Here is a 19,366-nt window from a genome sequence, read left to right as displayed (position 1 = left end):
CAGGCCCGCGTGGAGCGCATGGAACAGTTCCAGAAGGAGAAGGAGGAGCTGGACAGGGGCTGCCGAGAGTGCAAGCGTAAGGTGGCCGAGTGTCAGCGCAAGCTGAAGGAGCTGGAGGTGGCCGAGGGCGCCAGCAGTCAGGCGGAGCTGGAGAGGCTGCAGGCCGAGGCGCTGCAGCTGCGCAAGGAGGAGAGGAGCTGGGAGCAGAAGCTGGAGGAGATGCGTAAGAAGGAGAAGAGCATGCCCTGGAACGTGGACACGCTCAGCAAGGACGGCTTCAGCAAGGTGCGCGGGGGCAGCGCTGCAGCGGAGGGCTGGGGGGTAGAGGGTAGGTGGGGGGGCGGGGCCGAGGATGCACCCCACCCCACCCGCACCCCCTCTGATCTGCCCGAAGGCCCTAGTCCGAGGCCACACCTGCCACACCCACGCGCCCGCCTCCTTGACGCTCTTGGCACCGTCACGACCTCTGCCGCTGATGGGATGGGCGCTGCGGCCTCGGCCCAGCCGGCCGGGCTCAGGGCGCCCCTCGGCGGTGAAGCCCCAGCCCACTCCCCCTCTCGCCCCACCACAGAGCATGGTCAACACCAAGCCAGAGCAGGCAGAGGAGGACTCGGAGGAGGTGAGGGAGCAGAAACACAAAACCTTCGTGGAGAAGTATGAGAAGCAGATCAAGCACTTTGGTGAGCTGAGTGCAGAGGTGTCCTGTGGGGGAGAGCTGGACCCTCCCGCCAGGGCCCTTCCAGCTTCTGCCAACCCCTTCCCGCAGGGATGCTCCGCCGCTGGGATGACAGCCAGAAATACCTGTCGGACAACGTCCACCTGGTGTGCGAGGAGACGGCCAACTACCTGGTCATCTGGTGCATTGACCTGGAGGTGGAGGAGGTGAGTGCAGCCTGCCTCGGGGCTGGGGGACAGCTCCACGCAAAGACTGGCACCTGGTGACATGGTGCCCGTTTGTCCCCTGCAGAAATGCGCCCTCATGGAGCAGGTGGCCCACCAGACCATCGTCATGCAGTTCATCTTGGAGCTGGCCAAGAGCCTCAAGGTGGACCCCCGTGCCTGCTTTCGGCAGTTCTTCACCAAGATTAAGGTGCTGAGCGTGGCCAGGGGGGCCCCCTTTTCTGGAAACTGACTGTAGTCTGTGGGGGGGAGGCATCCTTGAGTGTCGCTGTCCAGCTCAGGTGAGCAAAACCTCTCATAGCAGAAGAGGGGGAGCCATCGGAGGCCAGAAAGGGGCCTGGACAGGTAGACCAAGGAGGGAGAGATAGAATCGGAATGCCTTCGTGCCAGGAGGGCCCAGTGGTGGGGACTGAGGGCAGGGCAGTTAAGGGGTGATTAGGAGTTCTCAGGGTGCTGTGTGACCATCGGGCCAAGCCGTTAAGACAAGAGTGAGAAGAAGGGCAGCCGGAGTCCTGAACACACCGTTCTTTGGTTTGGGACTAGACTTGGGGAGCACAGGGGGCAGCCCGGGTCACTGAGCTCCACCTGCCCTCTGCAGACAGCTGACCGCCAGTACATGGAGGGCTTCAACGACGAGCTGGAGGCCTTCAAGGAGCGAGTGCGTGGCCGCGCCAAGCTGCGCATCGAGAAAGCCATGAAGGAGTACGAGGAGGAGGAGCGGAAGAAGAGGCTTGGCCCTGGCGGCCTTGACCCCGTGGAGGTCTACGAGTCCCTCCCTGAGGTGCGGCCGTGGGCCCGAGTGGGTGGGCGGTGGATGGGGCCCCCGGCACGAAGACCCAGGCTCTGACCCCAGCCCCTTGACGCCCCAGGAGCTCCAGAAATGTTTTGACGTGAAAGATGTGCAGATGCTGCAGGACGCCATCAGCAAGATGGACCCCACCGTGAGTAGCCAGGGCCCAGGCCCCCATCTGCCATCTGGCCCCCCCCCCACCTGCCAGCCCCTCAGGCAGGCTGGCAAAAGCACCACAGTTTCGTAGAGGAGAAAGGTGCCTGGCACGTGTCCCAGGTGTCCCCTGCCACCGTGACCATCAGCACAGCCTGAGGGACTGCCACGCTGAGGCCGAGCCCTGGGGACTCACAGGGGCCTTCTCAGCCCGCTCCCCTCTCCAGGCCACGGTTTCCCTGTGTGATGTTTGGGAAGGCGGAGTTCCTGGGTGTGCAAGACACCTCTCAGCTGCTCAGCAGAATTTCAGGGCTCAGTAGTGGAGACGGACACCCATGGTATTTACTGTTCTACAGCGAAAGTCTACTGGCCTCTGTTCCAGCATTTCCACGGTCACAGGAGGCTCTCCTGGACAGCTGTGTTCTAGAAGGGGCCGTCAGCAGCTCAGGATGTGTGGAAATGAGCTCTCCGGCCCTCAGTGCACAGGGAGCCCTGTGGCCACCGGGCAGCAGTAACCCCGCCTCATCCACCCACCTCTCTCCCCACAGGATGCAAAGTACCACATGCAGCGCTGCATCGACTCTGGCCTCTGGGTCCCCAACTCCAAGTCCAGCGAGGCCAAGGAAAAGGAAGAAGCAGGGCCTGGGGACCCCTTGCTGGAAGCCATCCCCAAGCCAGAAGATGAGAAGGACGTTAGTGCGTGACCTGCCTCCGCTACTGCCCGCCTGCCTGCAGGCCCCTGCGCTCCCCTTTTCAGAAAACAACAATAGATACCATCTCCCCAGTTCGTGGCTTCTCCACTTTGCTGCTCCCCAGCCTAGGGCTGGTGGGGGGAATGGGAGACACCTCACCCTCCCTCCCTCCTCCTGCACCCTCTCTCCCCCACAGTACTCATCCAAGTCTGCTTTGAGTCAAGGGGCTTCATTGCCTGCAGCCCCCCACCCCACCCCAATCAGCATTATGCCAAAGGCCCGGGGGTCCAGGGGGGGGCAGAGGTTGCCAGGTGAACCAGGGGTAGTGGAGGGTCCCCCCGCCAGGGACCTGCTCCAGTCACTGAGCTCCGTTCACTGTTGGTCTACTGTTGAGTCATCTATTCCGTAAACAGCCATGATCTTTAAATAAAGGATTTCTGATGCTGTTGGGGCTGTGGTGGGCAGTCTGTGGTTTTCCTAGGGGTGGACAGGTGGCAGGATGATGGACCCGGGCTGGCTGGTTGACGGGGCGGGGCTGATGGACAGGTGGATGGGGTGGTCTGAGGGACAGAGAGCGGGCTGGCTGGTTGACGGGGTTAGAGTTGTTTTTGGTGGTGTTTTTTCCCCCCTGCTTCTTTTAGGCTGAGTTCTCTGGAAAAGGTTATACGTAGGTTTACAGTGTGTTGTGTGTGTATACATAGTACACATAGTTTAAAGAAGAAACGGTTTAAGGTTGTAGAACATGGCAAGTCCATGCTTCAGGCTTCAGCAGTGAGGCGAGGAGGCTGCTGGCTCAGCCTCAGGGCCTGGTGAACTCAAGGCTGCGGGGCAGGGGCCGGCTGCTGGCTCACAGCTGTGGGCCTGACGCACCCAAGATCAGCTGGCCATGAGAGGCACAGGCAGGATCCAGGGCCCACAGAAATGTGGGTGTTTGCCAGAGCGATGTATGTGTCTGATGCAGGTCACACCACTGAGGAATGGACCCCTCTCCTGGAGATGGCTATATCAACGTGTAAAATCTCTACTTCACAGGCCCTGAAAGGCCACTGGAGGGTGACTGGGTGGGTTCTGGCTAGAGGACAATGAGTATAAATAAACGAGAGAATTTTGACACAGTCATCACCTTTGGCCCCCGGAACCGCTTACACCTCCTATTCCACATCTCAGCGTCTACTGAAGACCACCATCCTTGACTCTCACCTGCCACGTGGACACTGCTCAGGACATGCCTGAAGCTGACCACTCCTCGGAGGCCCTCCCCACCTGCCTGTGCCCTTCCATGCTAGCGCCATGGGCCTCCTTGCCATTCTCAAGCATTTCAGGGTGTATTATTGGTGTGGCAGTTTACTGTTAGTCTACCCCAGGGTCGTCAGGATACCAAGCGTGGTGCCCTTGTCCCCCCCGCCACCCAGGCGTGTAGTGGTTAAGAACTAGTCCAGCACACCCGTGTCGCCATGTGGGCCTCGATGTTTCCCCAGTCATCTGCCTGCAGCCTCTTAACCTCCCGGACATCCCGTGGGTATGTGTGGAGTCTTGAGCAATGCACGCTTGGACTGTTTGGATCCACTTCAGGATTTTTATTGCTGTTGCCAGAGCTCAAGTGTTGAGAGTATCGACACACTTAGAAACACCATGTGCTGCTGGTCCTCTCCATGTGAGAGTGCTCTCCCATGTACATCAGGAACTGCCCATGGGGCTGTGCTCACCATCACGCCCCTCGCTGCTGGACAGTGAATAAGGATGACAGGAAGAAACGGTGCCTTTGAGCTGTGGTGGTGCACAGGAGCACCATACATCCCGGGGGTTTCAAAGGAACAGATCTTGGAAAAGGTACAACTGGAGTGCTCCTTGAGGCGATGACGACAAAGTTTGACCTCACGTGCTCTGGGCACGTTGCTAGGAGAGGGCTGTGCTTGGAAAGGCGGAGGGTCAGCAAAAGACCCTCAACAAGATGGATTGACCGTGACAACTGCTGCAATGGACTCAAGTGTGTCCAAGATGCTGAGGATGGGACAGGGTTCAAATCCATTCACAGGGCCCTCCAGTTGACCACCTAACAGCAACAGCTCACTGCAGTGGCAACTGGGGACAAGCCGTATTTAACTGAGACCACACAGTACAAGCCCACATTGTTTAAGGTAAATCTTACACAGATTTTTTTTTTTTTTTTTATGTAAGCAGGAGTGGCATCCACGTCCAAAATGGCTTTCCTCTGGAAACTCTATGTATAGTACTCAGGCCTTCGTTCATGGAGTTACAATGAGTCGTCTGTGACTCCACGCCACCTAACAACAACCACCATCAAATTGGATCTGACCAGTACAGGAGGAGATTGCCCCTCCTCCAGTAGAGCATCTGGTGGATTCGAACCATGCACCCCTGGGATTGCAGTGCGGCTTCTTGCCACTAGACCACCAGAGCTCCCCTACACAGATGTTCAACTTTGAGGGAGGTTGCCACCCCTAAACCCTCCTCCCCTGTATTGTGTGAGGGTCAGCCACATGACTACTTCACTCATTGCAGTCAGATTGAAACCCACGCAGAATGGACCCTCTGAGTTTCCGAGGCTGTAAACCACGCAGGAGAAGGTTGTCCAGCTTTCTCCCCAGGAGCTGCTGGTGGACACGAACTCCCCGCAGACCTCAGCCCACCGGAGCTTTCCTGGTGTTCCAGCCACAGGAGAAGGTTGGAAGGGGAAGCAGTGCCCTCCTGAAGGCACCCATGCTCTGATGACTGCTTGTCACCTCCTCCGTATGGCCGTCCCTGATTGGCACCCTCACACCCAGCCCCTTGGCTTGCCTCACCGCAAATGCGCCAAAACTCTGTGGACTTAAGTACCGCAGAGCCCCTTAACTGAGCCTCACTGTGACACCAATCAAGTCTTCTGTTCCTGCCACCCCCTCGGTGCCCAGAAGGGGCCCTGGCTCACAGCACACCCTCAGCAAACACTAGCAATGGACTGAACAACCAACCTAGCTGCTGTCTAGTCCATCCAAACTCGTGGCGAAGAGCTGTTTCAGAGGGGAGCCCCCTGGCTTGATAAGCCTCAGTGTGGGTTTGAACCTGCACCTTTTGGTTGGACCCAGGAGGGGACTCCAAAGGATTGACTTAAGGGACCCAGGATGCTAATGTATTCATGCTGATCACCACCAGGGGGCAATAGCGAGCTGAAAAAAAACCCCGTAGCTTTGCCTGACAGTCTAGTTGCCATGGATTCACCGCCAACACGTGGTAAACCCCCGTGCTTTGAGAACAGTGCTCCTAGGGCTTTGAGAATAGCTCCTTAGGATCTGAAGGAGGGAGGACGTCCAGAAACCCGGATAAACCTCACCCACCTTCCAGGACTGTTAATTCGTTTCTGAAATCGTTATTGCCATTTTTTTCTTTTTCTTTTTTTTATTAATATTTTTATCATTCATATGCATTGAGTTCCATGCATGTACATTTTTTTTAATTTTTTTATTATTTCAATGACAATTTACAGAGACTTTGGGTTTCCATTCATTCATTGTTGCACTTTTCTTCCCTCCCAACCTTCCCTACTAGTACACTACCCTCTTGGAAAAGTAAAAGAAAAATTCTTTCTTTGTTTTATAGTCCCTCCCCCCAGGTCCACTCCACTATGCAGCCTTTGCTCTGGACTCCTGTCATGACAAACATACCTAATCACATATCCCTTTTAAACAGTTTTCTCCCTCATCTGTTTCAATGCAGTATACATTACTGAACCCATCTTTCTCAGTCTCCCCCCAATCCCGATGTCAGTCCTGTTTTACAACAGTGGCACCATGCAGTATTTATCCTTTTGTGACTGAGATACTTCACTCAGCATAATGTCCTCCAGAGTCACCCATTTTGAATAATATTGCATGAGGTCTTTGTTTTTCAATGCAGCGTAGTATTTCATTGTGTGAATATACCACAGCTTCTCTATCCATTCGTTTGTTGATGGGCACTTAGGTTGTTTCCAACTCCTTGCTATTGTGAACAAAGCCGCGATAAACATGGGTGTGCATTATTGCCATTTTTTTAAAACAAAGAATTGGTACGTCCAATGCCTCCTTAGTCCCAAGCTCTGATGCACCTCAGCTGCACTGATGATTCTGCCTTCATTTAAAATTGTTAGAACTGACTCACAGCTGACCCTCCAGCGGGTCTTCAGAGGCAGTTTAATCTCACAGAGGGAGAGTTTTCCCTGCTTTCTACTGAGGAGCAGCTAGTGGATTTGAACCATGTGCCTTTGCGTTGGCAACACAACTCCCTATTACTAAATTAACAGGACTGCATCATTTATAGTCGTTATTGTGTGAGTGGAATCCTAACCGATCCATAGCTGATCCTCCAACAGATTTTCAGAGGCAGTTTAACTGTGCAGAAGGAAAGCAATTGCCCACGTTTCTCCTGCAGAGGAACTAGTGAATTCAAACTGAGTGCCTTTGGGACTGTGGTGCTGCTTTCTTACTGCTCGGCCACCAGCTCTCCCAGTTATAACTAGGATCTTTTATTTGTCATAGATTTTTGGTTTTTTAAAAAATTCCTTTTATATTTAAAAAATATTGTATTATTTGTCTTGATTTCTGAATTTCTTAGCACCCTCTTTGCCTGAAGGAAGCTCTGGTGGCCCATAGGGAGTTGTGTTCTCCCCAAAGGCCTCATAATATTCTTGTAATCTACGGTCCCAGAAATCCACTTGAGGGTCAGCTATAAACTGGTTCTGATTTCACAGCAGTGAGTTTTTCTTCACCTGATCTCTCATTAAGCTTATTAAGCAGCAAACAGGTGAACAGTAAATCATCTCTTTCACCATCCATCCTCCATTACCTCAAAGCACACACAGGACACCATTGTAAACAGGCTCTCATCATTCCATCCAGGGTTTCATTTGTAAAAACAAATCAACTCTTACCCCTCCGTTTCCTGGCGGTCTGCGTCTAGAAAGAGAATAGCCAAGCAAACCCTCTGAGGCTGCATTCTAGTCTGTCACGCAGGGTCTCCACGAATGGGCATCATCTTGACTCACTGGAGTTTGTTTTCTGGTTTCCCCCCCAGTTTGTACGGATGTAGCTCCTACTGCAGGCTGTCATGTGTCTAGTCACTGAGCTGTGAGTAAGCTGGCGGGACCTGTCCCAGCCAGCAGCGTGGCCGCTTCCCTCTTATACCACCCAGTGCGTGTCAATTTCAACCAGGCCTTCTCCATTGACCCTCTGTGTTACGGGTGGAATTGTGTGTGTCCCCCAAAAAAAGAATGCATGTATGTGGTGATATTAATGTGGGAACTCTGTAATGATCTCCCATGATTTCACAAATCAAATGGTTGTAAGAGGATTAAGGTGGAATGCAACACCCCTGAATTCCATCACAGCTCTGATCTGATGCAAAGGGGAATTTACCTAGAGTGTGCTCCATATACCTTTTTTAAAAAAATCTTTTAAAAGATTTTATTAAAGGCCTTTACAAAGCAACATCCAAAATTCAGATCCAGTTGCCAAGGAAACTTATGCAGCTGGGACTGGCTACTGGCTGAGGAAAAGCAGGTGGCTCGGGCTTCCCCCTTTTCTGCTTGTAGAGGGGCGTGGTTGGCAGGGTCTCATTGTTGGGGATGGCCTGGAGATGTCAGTTTTACCGGGAACTACTGGGATCTACCTGGGACCAGGAATGAAACCTGAACCTGGGATCTGCGGCTCCTGAGACACCATGCTGTGTCACTGAGCTGCATCTTCAGGCCCTCATGACACCTTTTAAGAAGAAGAAAGCAGGGAGCTCTGGTGGCCTAGTGGCACGAAGCTGCACTGCAATCCCAGAGGTACGTGGTTTGAATCCACCAGATGCTCTGTTGGAGAAGGAGGAGCAATCTCCTCCTGTGCCAGTCAGATCTGATTTGACAGTACACACGCACACACACAAAATAATAAAATTAAATTTAAAAAAAGAAGAAGAAGAAAGCAAGTGGGCACGAGGGGCCTCAGTATCAAGAAAGACTCGCCTGGAGTGGAGCGCATCTGTTCATGGCTGTGTGGACCCAGGTCCCAGGGCTGGGAACTCCTTGTCAGCGGGGAGAGTCTACACACACGGAGACCTCCCATTAACTTAATGTCTATGGATGCTGAAGGAGACAAGGACTTTTAACCCGACCCAACAGAGAGAGGAGGCGTTCCTTAGAGCTGGCACCCTGAAATTGAACTTCTAGCCTCGTACACTATGAGAGGATCGATTTCTGTTTGTTAAAGTCATCCACTTGGGGCACCTGATTGTAATTACAGCATACTTCCATTAAGTAGGAAATGACTTGTAGCTGACCCTCCAGGAGGTTTTCAGAGGCTGTAAATCACACAGCTGGAAGCAGGAGCGGCATCTACTTCCGAAATGGCTTGCCTCCGGAAACTCTGTGTACGAACAGTGCTCAGGCCGTTCGTTCATAGGGTCGCTATGAGTCGTCTACAACTTGACGGCATCAAACAACAACAACAACAACAAATCACACGGGGGAGATCGCCCATCTTTCTCCCTCAAAGCAGCTGGTGAATTTGAACTTGGCACCTTCGGGTTGAGAGCACAAGTCCCTATCCACTAGGTGACCAGAACAGCACCAAGGAACTTAGACACTTGGGGTTTTTTCCAGCCTCTGCTTTGACAAGCAAACCTCAAGAATCAACTTTGTGCACTATTTCGTAACAGGGCAAGAATCCTAACTAGGATAGATCTCCAGAAGTGGAACTGCCGGATTCTAATGCTGGGTCCAGGCTGGTGAATATTCTCAGGTTAAGATGAACATTGCTCAGTTCTCCACCTCTCAGATGCATAACAAGTGATTGGAAAGACTACGGCTTGAATCAGACTCACTTTAGTCTTTAAACTGACATCACTATTCTTCAGAACTCGGGAAAGATCCTTGACAGCAGACTTTCTCAATGCTAATGTGAAACATGTACTTGGACCAGGAGGCAGCTGTCAGAATGGAGCAAGGAAACACTGCATGGTTCAAAATCAGGAAGGGTGTACACCAGGGATGTGTCCTATCTCCATACCTTTTCAAACTACATGCAGAACAGATTATCCAGGAGGCTGGGCTCTAAGAGGAGAAGTATGGCATCAGGGTTGGAGGAAAATTCATCAACAATCTGCGTGACACAACCCTGCTTGCTGAAACTGAGGACCTGAAACGCTTGCTGCAGAAGGTCAAGGTCAAGGACTGCAGCCTTCAATATAGATTGAAGCTCAACATCAAGAAAACAGAAGATTCTCACCACTGGGCGATTGGCAGCAACATGATAGATAGTGAAAAGATTGAGACTGTTAACAGCTTCAGTTTGGCTCCACAATCAACGCTCTTGGTACCAGCAGCCAAGAAATCAAACGACAAATTGCACTGGCAAAGTCTGCTGTCAGGAACCTCTCCAGAGGACAGAAGAGCAAATGATGTCAGTCTGGAGACTAAGCCATAGTCCAAGGTGTAATCTTTGCAATTATATTCTATGTGTCAAAATGCTTGACAATGACTAGGTATGATAGAAGGAGAATTGATGCCTTTGAGCAGTTGTGCTGGAGAAAAAAATATTGACTATACTATGGGCTGCTAGGAGTACAAACATGTCTACCCTAGAGAGGGTTAAACCAGGCTGCTCCTTGGAGACAAGGCTTATGAAGCTTCGTCTGACACCCTGTTGGCGTGTTGTAAGGAGGGACCAGTCCTTGGAGAGGGACATCATGCTTGGGAGGGTGGAGGGACAGCATAGGAGAGGAAGACCCTTGATGAGGTGGATTGACTCAGTGACTAAGGTAAGAGAGGTAGGTGTGTCAAAGACAATAAGGTTGGTTCAGGATAGAGCCGGGTTCAGAGCTGTTGTACATAGCGTCACTATGAGTCACAAGTGACTTGACAGCAAGCAACAACAACAACATGTCCCTGATCTCCTGATTGCTGGTCTGAGTTATGTTGGAGAAGAGGGCTGCATATCCCATGGACAAACAGAAATGTCTTAGAAAAAAATGCAACCAGAGTGCCCTTTGGCAGCAAGGATGGTGAACGTTGGTCTCACGTACTTTGGACATGTTGGTAGAAGTCTCTCGTTGGAGAGGGACATCGTGTTTGGAAAGGTGGAAGGTCAGCGACAAGATAGATTGATACAGTGGCTACAGCAATGGGATTAAGTGTGTGGAGGATGGTAAGAGTAGGGCAGGATAGGACAGGTTCAAATCTGTTCTTAATAGGATTCTCATGAGTCATACTCAATTAACAACAAACTATAAATAAGTAGTTTGATATTTCTTGTCTCATTCTGGGCTGCAGCCTGCCGTGTGATCAGTATGCCCTGTGATTGGTATTTGCATAGCCTATTGACCAATCCTTGCAGGGACTGGTCAATAGGTTATGTAAATGAAGTTACTATCACCTACTATGCAAATGAACTGTCTGTGGCCTACCTAGGGGAAAGGCTTGAGAGTGTGGATCTACGGAAGGGCCATGCCTTGGTATTGAGGAGTTTGTGTAGAATGTTTACACAGGACACATCACAGAGATTTCTAGGCAGGATTAGAAGGGAGAGAGAAGACTCAGAGATAAAAGAGAGGAAACATCCTGTAAAAGCTGTAACACAAATCAAGGATATATACAAGCCTAGAAGTAAGAGTTAGTGGTGACAGACAGCAGTTGTTGTTGTTGTTGTTGTTATGTGCTGTCGAGTCGTCTGCGACTCATAGCGACCCTATGTACAACAGCCCTAAACCCTGCTCTATCCTGTGCCAATTTCATTGCCTCTGACACAGCCATCCCGATTACCCCAGTCACTGAATCAATCCACCTCATAGAGGGTCTTCCCCTCTTGCGCCGTCCCTCCACCCTCCACCCAGCAGAGCCAAGATATATCTGTGCTCAGAGAGCACGACCCAGATCAGTGAGCGAGCTGAAGGGAGACGGCCCGCCTGCTTCCTGATCCTGATCTTGAGTTCTGCTCTCTTACTTCCTTAATACGGCTCATGTCAGTTTAAAGACTAGGGTGCGTCTGACCCAAGCCATGGCGTCTGTCGCTGCTTCACAGTCATGTGAAAGCTGGACAATGAATAAGGAAGAATGAAGTGTTGACAGAGGACTGAATATACCAGGGACTGCCAAAAGAACAAACAAATCTGTCTTGGAGGAAGTGTCCAGGGTCCACACGCACATGAAGCAATGGAAAATTCCATGCCGTGGGTGAGGCGCACTTTCATCCTTAACTAAAGAGCATCCCTGCTCATTAGCACGGACAAGGGCTCCTTGACAGCAGATATGCCCAGCGCATTGTGTCGTTTGAGTTCCCGACTGCTCCTTCCATGGGTGTTCAGAATGGATTCAAGTAAAATGAAAGCCTGGACAGCGCCCGTGTTTTCTCCATCTCTCATGATGATGTCTATTTGTCCGGCTCCCAGGGTGTGCGCACTGGATGTGCAGGTGTTACCCATATTGAAGAGACTGTAGTCTTTGACCTTCTTCAGAAAGTGCTTCACTCTCTATAAGCTTCCACCCACCAGCACTCACCCACTATTAGTCCACTGACCACCTCTATCTCTATAGATTCTTGCATTCCGAACAAGTCACATAAATGAAAGCGTTTAATTTGTGGTCTTTCGTGTCTGTCTTCTTCTACTTGGCATAACTTGTTTAGGGCTCATCCCTGTTCTATTGTCTATCAGAATCTCCTTCCTTTTTATGGGTGAATAACATTCCATTGTGTTGTGACTTTACAACACTTCACTAATGCATTAATTCAAAACAAACAAACAAACAAACAAACAAGAAACCCCTAGCACAATACACTTAACACAACTCATAGTGACTGTCCATTGGGTTTCCAAAGCTGTAGATCATTATGACCGTGACTGGCCGACTTTCCCCGAGGATTTGAACTGCCAACCTTAGCGGTCTGGTGCTTTAAGTGCTGCACCACCAGGCTCTTTGTCCATTCATTAGTGATGAACATCTGGGTTGTTTGCATCTTCTGGCTATTTTGAACCACACTGCTGCAATCATCCACGTACAGGTTTTTCCATAAACATATGTTTTCCTTTCTCTCCAGCTAAATTGCCAGGTCAGATGGTAATTCCAGGCTTATTTGAGGCGCTGCCAGACTTGGTTTCTGAAGTAATTGTGAGCAGTGCTTAGATTTAGCTCCACAATGTTCTTCTGTGTTTGTGATTGGCCAGAAGGTTTATAAAACAGAGGAATTTTTTTATCCACCTATTCATATACATACATATTGTTCCATCACATTAATTTTAATAGCCACAATGTAATTGTGTACCTAGACCAAGAAAATGTTTGTTGTCCAAACAGAGAAAAGGAACACTGCATAGCTTAAAATCAGGACATGTGTGCGTCAGGGCTGTCTCCTCTCTGCACGTTTCTTCAGTCTGTATGCTGAACAAATTATTTGAGAAGTTGGACTCTATGAAGAACATGACAGCAGGATCACAGGAAGACTCGTCCCAGCCTGCGTTATGCAGATGACACAGCCTCGCTTGCTGAAAGTGAGGACTTGAAAAGCTTGCTGCAGAAGATCAAAGACTACAATCTTTAAGATGAATTGAATCTCAACATCAAGAAGACAAAAATCCTCACCAGTCAACCAACATCATGATAGACGGAGAAAAGATTGAGATTGTCAACGATTTCTTCTTACTTGGATCTACAATCACCACCTTTGGTTCCAGCAGTCCAAAGATCAGGATACATACTGTGTAGGTCAAGACTGCTCTCAGGGAGCAATGATGTCAGTTTGAAGAACTGAGATGTGCCTAATTTAGGCCGTGGTCTTTTCACTCATCTGCTACATATCTGAGACCTACACAATGAAAAAGGATAGCAGAGGAAGAATTGATGCCTCTGAGTTGTGGTGTTGAAGTAGAGTACGGAATATCTTTTGGACTTCCAAAAGAACGAACAGATAGGTGTTCGTAAACGTGCAACCAGATTGCTCCTTGGAGGCAAGGTGGCAGAGCTTTGAGAGGCCATTCCTGGACAGGAATATCATGCTTGAAAAGGTGGAGGATTGGCGAAAGTCAGGAAGAACCTCAACAAGATGGATTGTCACAGGGACTGTGGCAGTGGGCGCAAGCGTGTCAGAGATGATGAGGACGACACAGGACAGGACAGGGTTCAGGTCTGTTGTTCACAGTGTCACCAGGAGTTGCCCTTGACTTGATGGCACTCAACCACCACCACCCACCACAAATGTAATTGCATTTCACCCACTTCTTCCCCATTATTCTGATTTCTACTAATCTTTCTCCAGCTCTCTGTCTTCTGTTTCTTTAGTGGTATTGTCTACATTTTTTTTTTGGATGCCTAGAATAGTCATAATATTTCAATTCCACAAAACAGACCTATGTGGGCGAGCTCTGGTGGCCAAGTGGCAAGAAGCTGGACTGCAACCCCAGAGGTGAGCAGATCGAATCCACCAGATGCTCTACTGGAGAAGGAGGGACAATATCCCGTGCCAGTCAAATCCGATTTGATGGTACACACACACACACACACACACACACCCTTCAAAACACAGATCTTTGTGGAGTGGAAAGGAATATGTACCAAAAAACATCGTTAAAGGAGAGATCATGTTGGTTTGATGTGCCTTCTAGTTAATTATGACTCAGAGCAACCTGTGAACAGCTCAAACCTCGCCCCGTCCTGCACCATCTCTGTCCTATCTCTGCCCTTCCCATCGCGGTACCGCTACTGCTCAGGCCCATCCGTCGCAGTCCCTGTGTGAGTCTGTCTCATTGAAGGTCCTTCCTCTCTTTTGCTGACCCTTTACCTTTCCCAGCATGATGTCTTTCTAAGGACTGAACAGTTTCCAACTGTTAAAATTCCAGTCTCGGAAATCCAGAAATCCAGTACCGAGTGTCCATGAGTCAGAATTGCATCAAAGGGAATGCGGTGTTTGATAAGATCTTTGATTACACAAGGAAGGTCCACACTCCCTAGGATAATCAACCTCTGTGACCAAACAGGCAGCGTTTGTCCAGGGATCAACCTCAGAAGGCAGAAAAGGATAGGAAAGAAGGACAGAGGGAAATGTGTATGGATTAAGCTGAGCAAGGCAGGAGCTGCTTGAGTTACGACAGAACACTCTACCCTGGGATAGGCAAAATCTTAGTTTTCCTGCTGAAGTTTTCTTGTGATAAAGATGTGATAATGGAAACAGGGAAGGTCAACAAATGAGAAAAGAAACAGTAAAAAAAATATCTTGGAGTCCAAGCTATGTGGATGTACAGGTCAGGAGGACATTCAACCATGAGTTCACACCTTACCTCTTGACTAAGGATGTTGTTATGTGCTGTCAAGTCACCTGAGACTCATAGCAACCCTATGCACAGCAGCTCTGAAGCCTACCCTATTCTGAGGCAGTCTCACTAACCTCAACATACCTCCTGCATTGCCCCAGTTACAATATCAATCCCTCTCATCCAGGGTCTTCCTTACCTGCACTGTCCCTTCACCATTCTGGGCATGATGTCCTTCTCCAAGGACTGATCCCTCCTGGCCACGTGCCCAAAGTATGTGAGAAGGAGCTTCAAAATCTTAGCCTCCAAGGAGAAACTTGGCTTCCCTCTCTCCAAGATAGACCTATTTGTTTTCTTGGCATCCATGATAAGTTCAAGACTCTTCTCCAGCACCACAACTCAAAAGCATCAATTCTTCCTCTGTCATCCTTAGTCATTGTCCAGCTCTCTGATGCACAGCAAGGAATTGCAAAGACCATGGCCTGGATTAGGCACACCTTAGTCTCTAGACTGACATCGTTGCTTTTCAGTACTCTCACAGCAGATTTTCCTAGTGCAATTTGTCTTTTGATTTCTTGACTGCTAGTGCCAAGAGTGTTGATTGTGAAATCAAGCAAGTTGTAATGGTTAACAACCTCAATCTCTTCTCCATCTATCATGGTGCTGCCATTTGGCTCAGTGGTTTGAATCTTGTGTAGTTTTGTTGTCTTGTGTTTGTGTGTGGGTTTTTTTTCTGGAGGTGGGAGGGAAAGGTATGGGGAGAATCTTGTATAGTCTTGACAAGTTCATTCTATCACCCAGCACTTTCCTGTTGGTCAGAGAACTGTGATAAAAATGGGAAACCCGAGGTGAAAGTGTGGAAAGTGTTGTTATGCTGTGAGGATTGCAATCAGGGTCAAGAAAGTGTGTGTATGAGCTGGTGAATGGCAAACCAATTTGCTGTTAATGTGACTTAGATCATAAGCAAAAGTTAAAATAAATGAAGGTAGAAATAATAGCGCTGACTCATTGCCATTGAGTCAGAACTGACTCATGGCTCACCCTCCAGAGGGTTTTCCAAGACTGTCCCTTGCGCAGGAGGAGACTGTCCACTGCAGAGCTGCTGGTGGATTTGAACCGGCAGAGGTGTGGCCTTTGGGTTGATAGTGCCACTTGCTATGACTACACCACCAGAGCTCTATAAGCTCTCCACGTGCATCAGTTAGTTCATTTAATCCTCCCAACACATCGCTGAGGGCATTCAGGTGGCCTTGTGTCTGTAGAGAAGAAAACGGGGCACAAGGGCACAAACCTATGCACGCCTCTCTGAATGGGCCAGAGGGAGTAAGAAGAGCACAGCCCCTCATTGTCGGAGAGCAGAAAGTAGACAAAGAGCCCTTAGCACAGCCCCACGGTGACCCTAGAGCCGCACCAACAGCGAGAGGTTCGTGCATCTGTTGCCCATTCACACTCACAGTTGTGGTACTGAGAATGGTGTTTATTAGGAATATAAGCTGGAGACTGTGGGAGGCAAAGAATATCTCACAGTACAAGTCCAAGTGTATTCCAACATCCTCAAGCACTCAATTAGTCCAGATTCTGGTGTTAATTCAGCTGTCAAATCTAAATAATTCAGTCATGTTTACCCCAGTGCGGTTATAAGTCAGCTTCTCCTCCAAGTATCCAGCAAGAACAGGAAAAACCTTTTAACTGTGTTGTTGTTAAGTGTCGTCAAGTCAGAGGCAACTCATAGCGACCCTAAGAACAAAAGACCTAGACACCTCCTGTATAACTTTCATTGTTTCTCCAAGTTCCTAGGGTTTCCAGAGGCAAACTATTACAGAAGTGGATGCCACTCCTGCTTCCAAGCTTGTTTTAATCGGGGAGCTACAGCAAACACTGTCCACCATGGGTGAGCATTAATGCATTTGACACATCAGTGTCACAGTGTTCAGCTTCACAGTGACCACAGTTACCTCTGTACAGCAAGTGGACACACCAGGGCTATATAGACCTAGAAGAATGTTTGAACAAAAACAATGAAAAACAGGCCTGAGGGCCACGGCTTAGAAGTCACCTGCCTTCAGCTTGGTAGCATCACTTTCTCTCCACTAGGCCAACTGATCTCTCTCTGTGTTGTTGTTGTTGTTGTTGTTAAGTGCCGTTGAGTCTTAGGCGACTCATAGCGACCCTATGAACGAAAGTCCTCAACACTTGGGTGACTTTCATCCTTTCTCCAGGTTCATAGTGTTTCCGGAGGCAAGCTATTACGGAAGTGGATGCCACTCCTGCTTCCAAGCTTGTTTTAATGGGGGAGCGCCACCAAACACTGTCCACCATAGGTAACCATTAACGCATTTGACACGTCAGTGTCACAGTGGTCAGTAAGAAAGCCACAAGCGCCCGAGCGTTCCATCCTGGCCTCTCTTCCAGAAGCCAGAGGCCCCTCCAGCTGACACGGAGACTCCCAAGACACATGTCCTTACCCTGTAGGTGTGTCCGGCATTCTGTTATTTTACCATTCTGGCACGCCCAATTGCTGGCAACCTCTGGGCCAGAGACCCCCAGTTCATTTGGCAAGTCCGCTCTACTGACACCCACTTGTGGCAAAAAAGAAAGCCACAAGCGCCCGAGCGTTTCATTCTGGCCTCTCTTCCAGAAGCCAGAGGCCCCTCCAGCACAAATCCAAGAAGTCTCAGGTCACACTTTGCCACAATTTCCCCACAGCAATGCCACAGTCTCTCCACCTCCAGGGTCTTGCTCTCAGCAGGATCTTGGTGCCCCAAGCCTTGCTCGCCTCCAGCCTGGCTGCTAGGTGTGGGAAGCAGTCTTTCTCTTATTCTAGTTCCATATCTGTTGAGGATTTGCAAGACCATGCTGATTTCCAAGACCAAGTGTCTGCAAATGGTCTGCTGGAGACCCGAGGCGGCTAACTGTAACGGTTAAAAAAAGCCAGCCTTTGGGCTAAACCACCCCTAGCGATAAGGAAAGGCACTGCCAACCTAAAGGCAAACACCTGGAACCTGCCACCTGCTCTACAGGAGAAAGATGGGCAATCTCCTCTCATGGAATCAACTGCCTCTGAAAATCTAGTGGAGGGTCAGCTATGAGTAGGTTCCAATTCCATGGTACACAACAAAAAGCACACCTATGAGGGTGAGACTTGGACCAGTTCCATTTCACAGAGGCGGAAACTGGGGCACAATGAAGTCATGAACTGCTCAGAATCCCATGATGGAGGAGGTGGGGCTTGAACCGTGGCTGTCTGGATCCAGCCTCCTCCCTTCTGTTTCCTTTTCAGGGCAGCCCACCTGCAACTGTTGAAGTGAATGTTCTAGACTGTATGTGCCAACAAAACACAGAACTGCAGGGCTATTCTGGAGAAGGGGCTGACCGTTCCCTGAACTCACCCATTCAAAAGGGCACAAAAGAGTTTGTTCTTAAATGCAACATCTCCTGGCTTTCTCACTAGCCCAGTGGGACCATGGGGGAGCCCCGACCCCTTTACAGGCTTTCTTGAGTCAGGGGAATCCCCCAATTCCAGCTTCCTCTGGAAAACCCACAGTCACAGTAGCACCTGGATTGCCCTGAACTGTCCGTTTTAGCCATGAAAGTCCCACATCCTGGGAACCCCCCTAGTCCTGGGCAAACCTGACAATTACTCTTATGTCTCTGGGTCTCAAACCTCTCTGCTGGGCCTGGGTGGACAAGCAGCCCAGAACTTCCCCAGCAACCTCCTTGGCTTGTGTCTTCAGCTGTCATGTGGTGGTGCTGGTCACCTTCAGAAGGACCCAGAAGGCCCTGAGAATACTCTAACCCTCAGCCCTTGGCCCTTGGCTGGGAAAATGAAAGCTATGATTATTATAATGTAGTATTATGACTGAGATTATTACCATTGTTATTGTTAATCACCCTATTTGACATTTCCTGTGGGGCCCCAGGAGGGCGGATACGAGACTCCAGGCTCACTAAGCCTGTCTTTCAGCCTCCAAGTCCGTCGGAAATCCCCCCATATTCCCCGGATGGGCTATTGAGGAATCTGGCACCCTCAGCTTCCTCCTGCTTCTTTCTGAGGCCAAGAGGAAGCTGGGGAGTTGGAAGGCCAGGGCCAGCCCTTCCGAAGGAGGCCGCCCTGGCTCCTCACTGTCCAGGCCAGACTGCTCCCTAGCCCGTTCCCCCCACCATCTCTGGCTCATTAAACACCTATTGGCTGCCAGGCAAGTTCCAGGAGCTGACAGGGCTGGGAAATAGACTGGGGACACCAGAAACAAGCTAAGAGAGGGTCGGTGGGCTCCACCTGAAGGGGCAGCATTGAGCAGCGTTCCAGTCACAGTCTCTATTTCCAAGGATGTTGTTATGTGCCATCGAGTAGCTTGTGACTCATAGCGGCCCTATGTACAAGAGCTCTATACGCTCTTCTATCCTGTGCCAACCTAGCCATCTCAGACACACTTATTCCTACCTCTCCAGTCACAGAATCGATCCATCTTATCAAAGGTCTTCCTCTCCTTTGCCGCCCCTCCACTCTCCCAAACATGATGTCCCTCTCCAAGGACCAGTCCCCTCCTTGCAACATGCCCAAAATATGTCAGGCGAA

The 19,366-nt window shown here is 49.9% G+C and overlaps 2 protein-coding genes across 2 annotated transcripts in view; one reads left to right on the top strand and one right to left on the bottom strand.

Annotated features, from left to right (window-relative positions):
- CDC37 (cell division cycle 37) overlaps positions 1–2,639 on the top strand; it is a 10,814-nt gene extending 8,175 nt beyond the window's left edge. The window contains exons 2-8 of the mRNA XM_006898768.1: positions 4–285; positions 572–680; positions 767–882; positions 968–1,090; positions 1,499–1,681; positions 1,770–1,841; positions 2,392–2,639. Of these exons, the coding sequence (XP_006898830.1) occupies positions 4–285; positions 572–680; positions 767–882; positions 968–1,090; positions 1,499–1,681; positions 1,770–1,841; positions 2,392–2,547 (1,041 nt within the window). The 3' untranslated portion in view covers positions 2,548–2,639. The remainder of the gene's footprint in view (positions 1–3; positions 286–571; positions 681–766; positions 883–967; positions 1,091–1,498; positions 1,682–1,769; positions 1,842–2,391) is intronic.
- A 16,111-nt stretch (positions 2,640–18,750) lies between these two features.
- LOC102856816 (scaffold attachment factor B1-like) overlaps positions 18,751–19,366 on the bottom strand; it is a 24,733-nt gene continuing 24,117 nt past the window's right edge. Inside the window, exon 2 of the mRNA XM_006898841.1 lies at positions 18,751–18,838. Within this exon, the coding sequence (XP_006898903.1) occupies positions 18,751–18,838 (88 nt within the window). The remainder of the gene's footprint in view (positions 18,839–19,366) is intronic.

The sequence above is a fragment of the Elephantulus edwardii genome, unplaced genomic scaffold, assembly GCF_000299155.1.
Source record: "Elephantulus edwardii isolate Elephantulus edwardi_28Jun2011 unplaced genomic scaffold, EleEdw1.0 scaffold00237, whole genome shotgun sequence".
Taxonomy (NCBI): Eukaryota; Metazoa; Chordata; class Mammalia; order Macroscelidea; family Macroscelididae; genus Elephantulus; species Elephantulus edwardii.
Note: the sequence above shows the minus strand (reverse complement) of the source record. Positions and strands in the feature narration are given on the sequence as shown.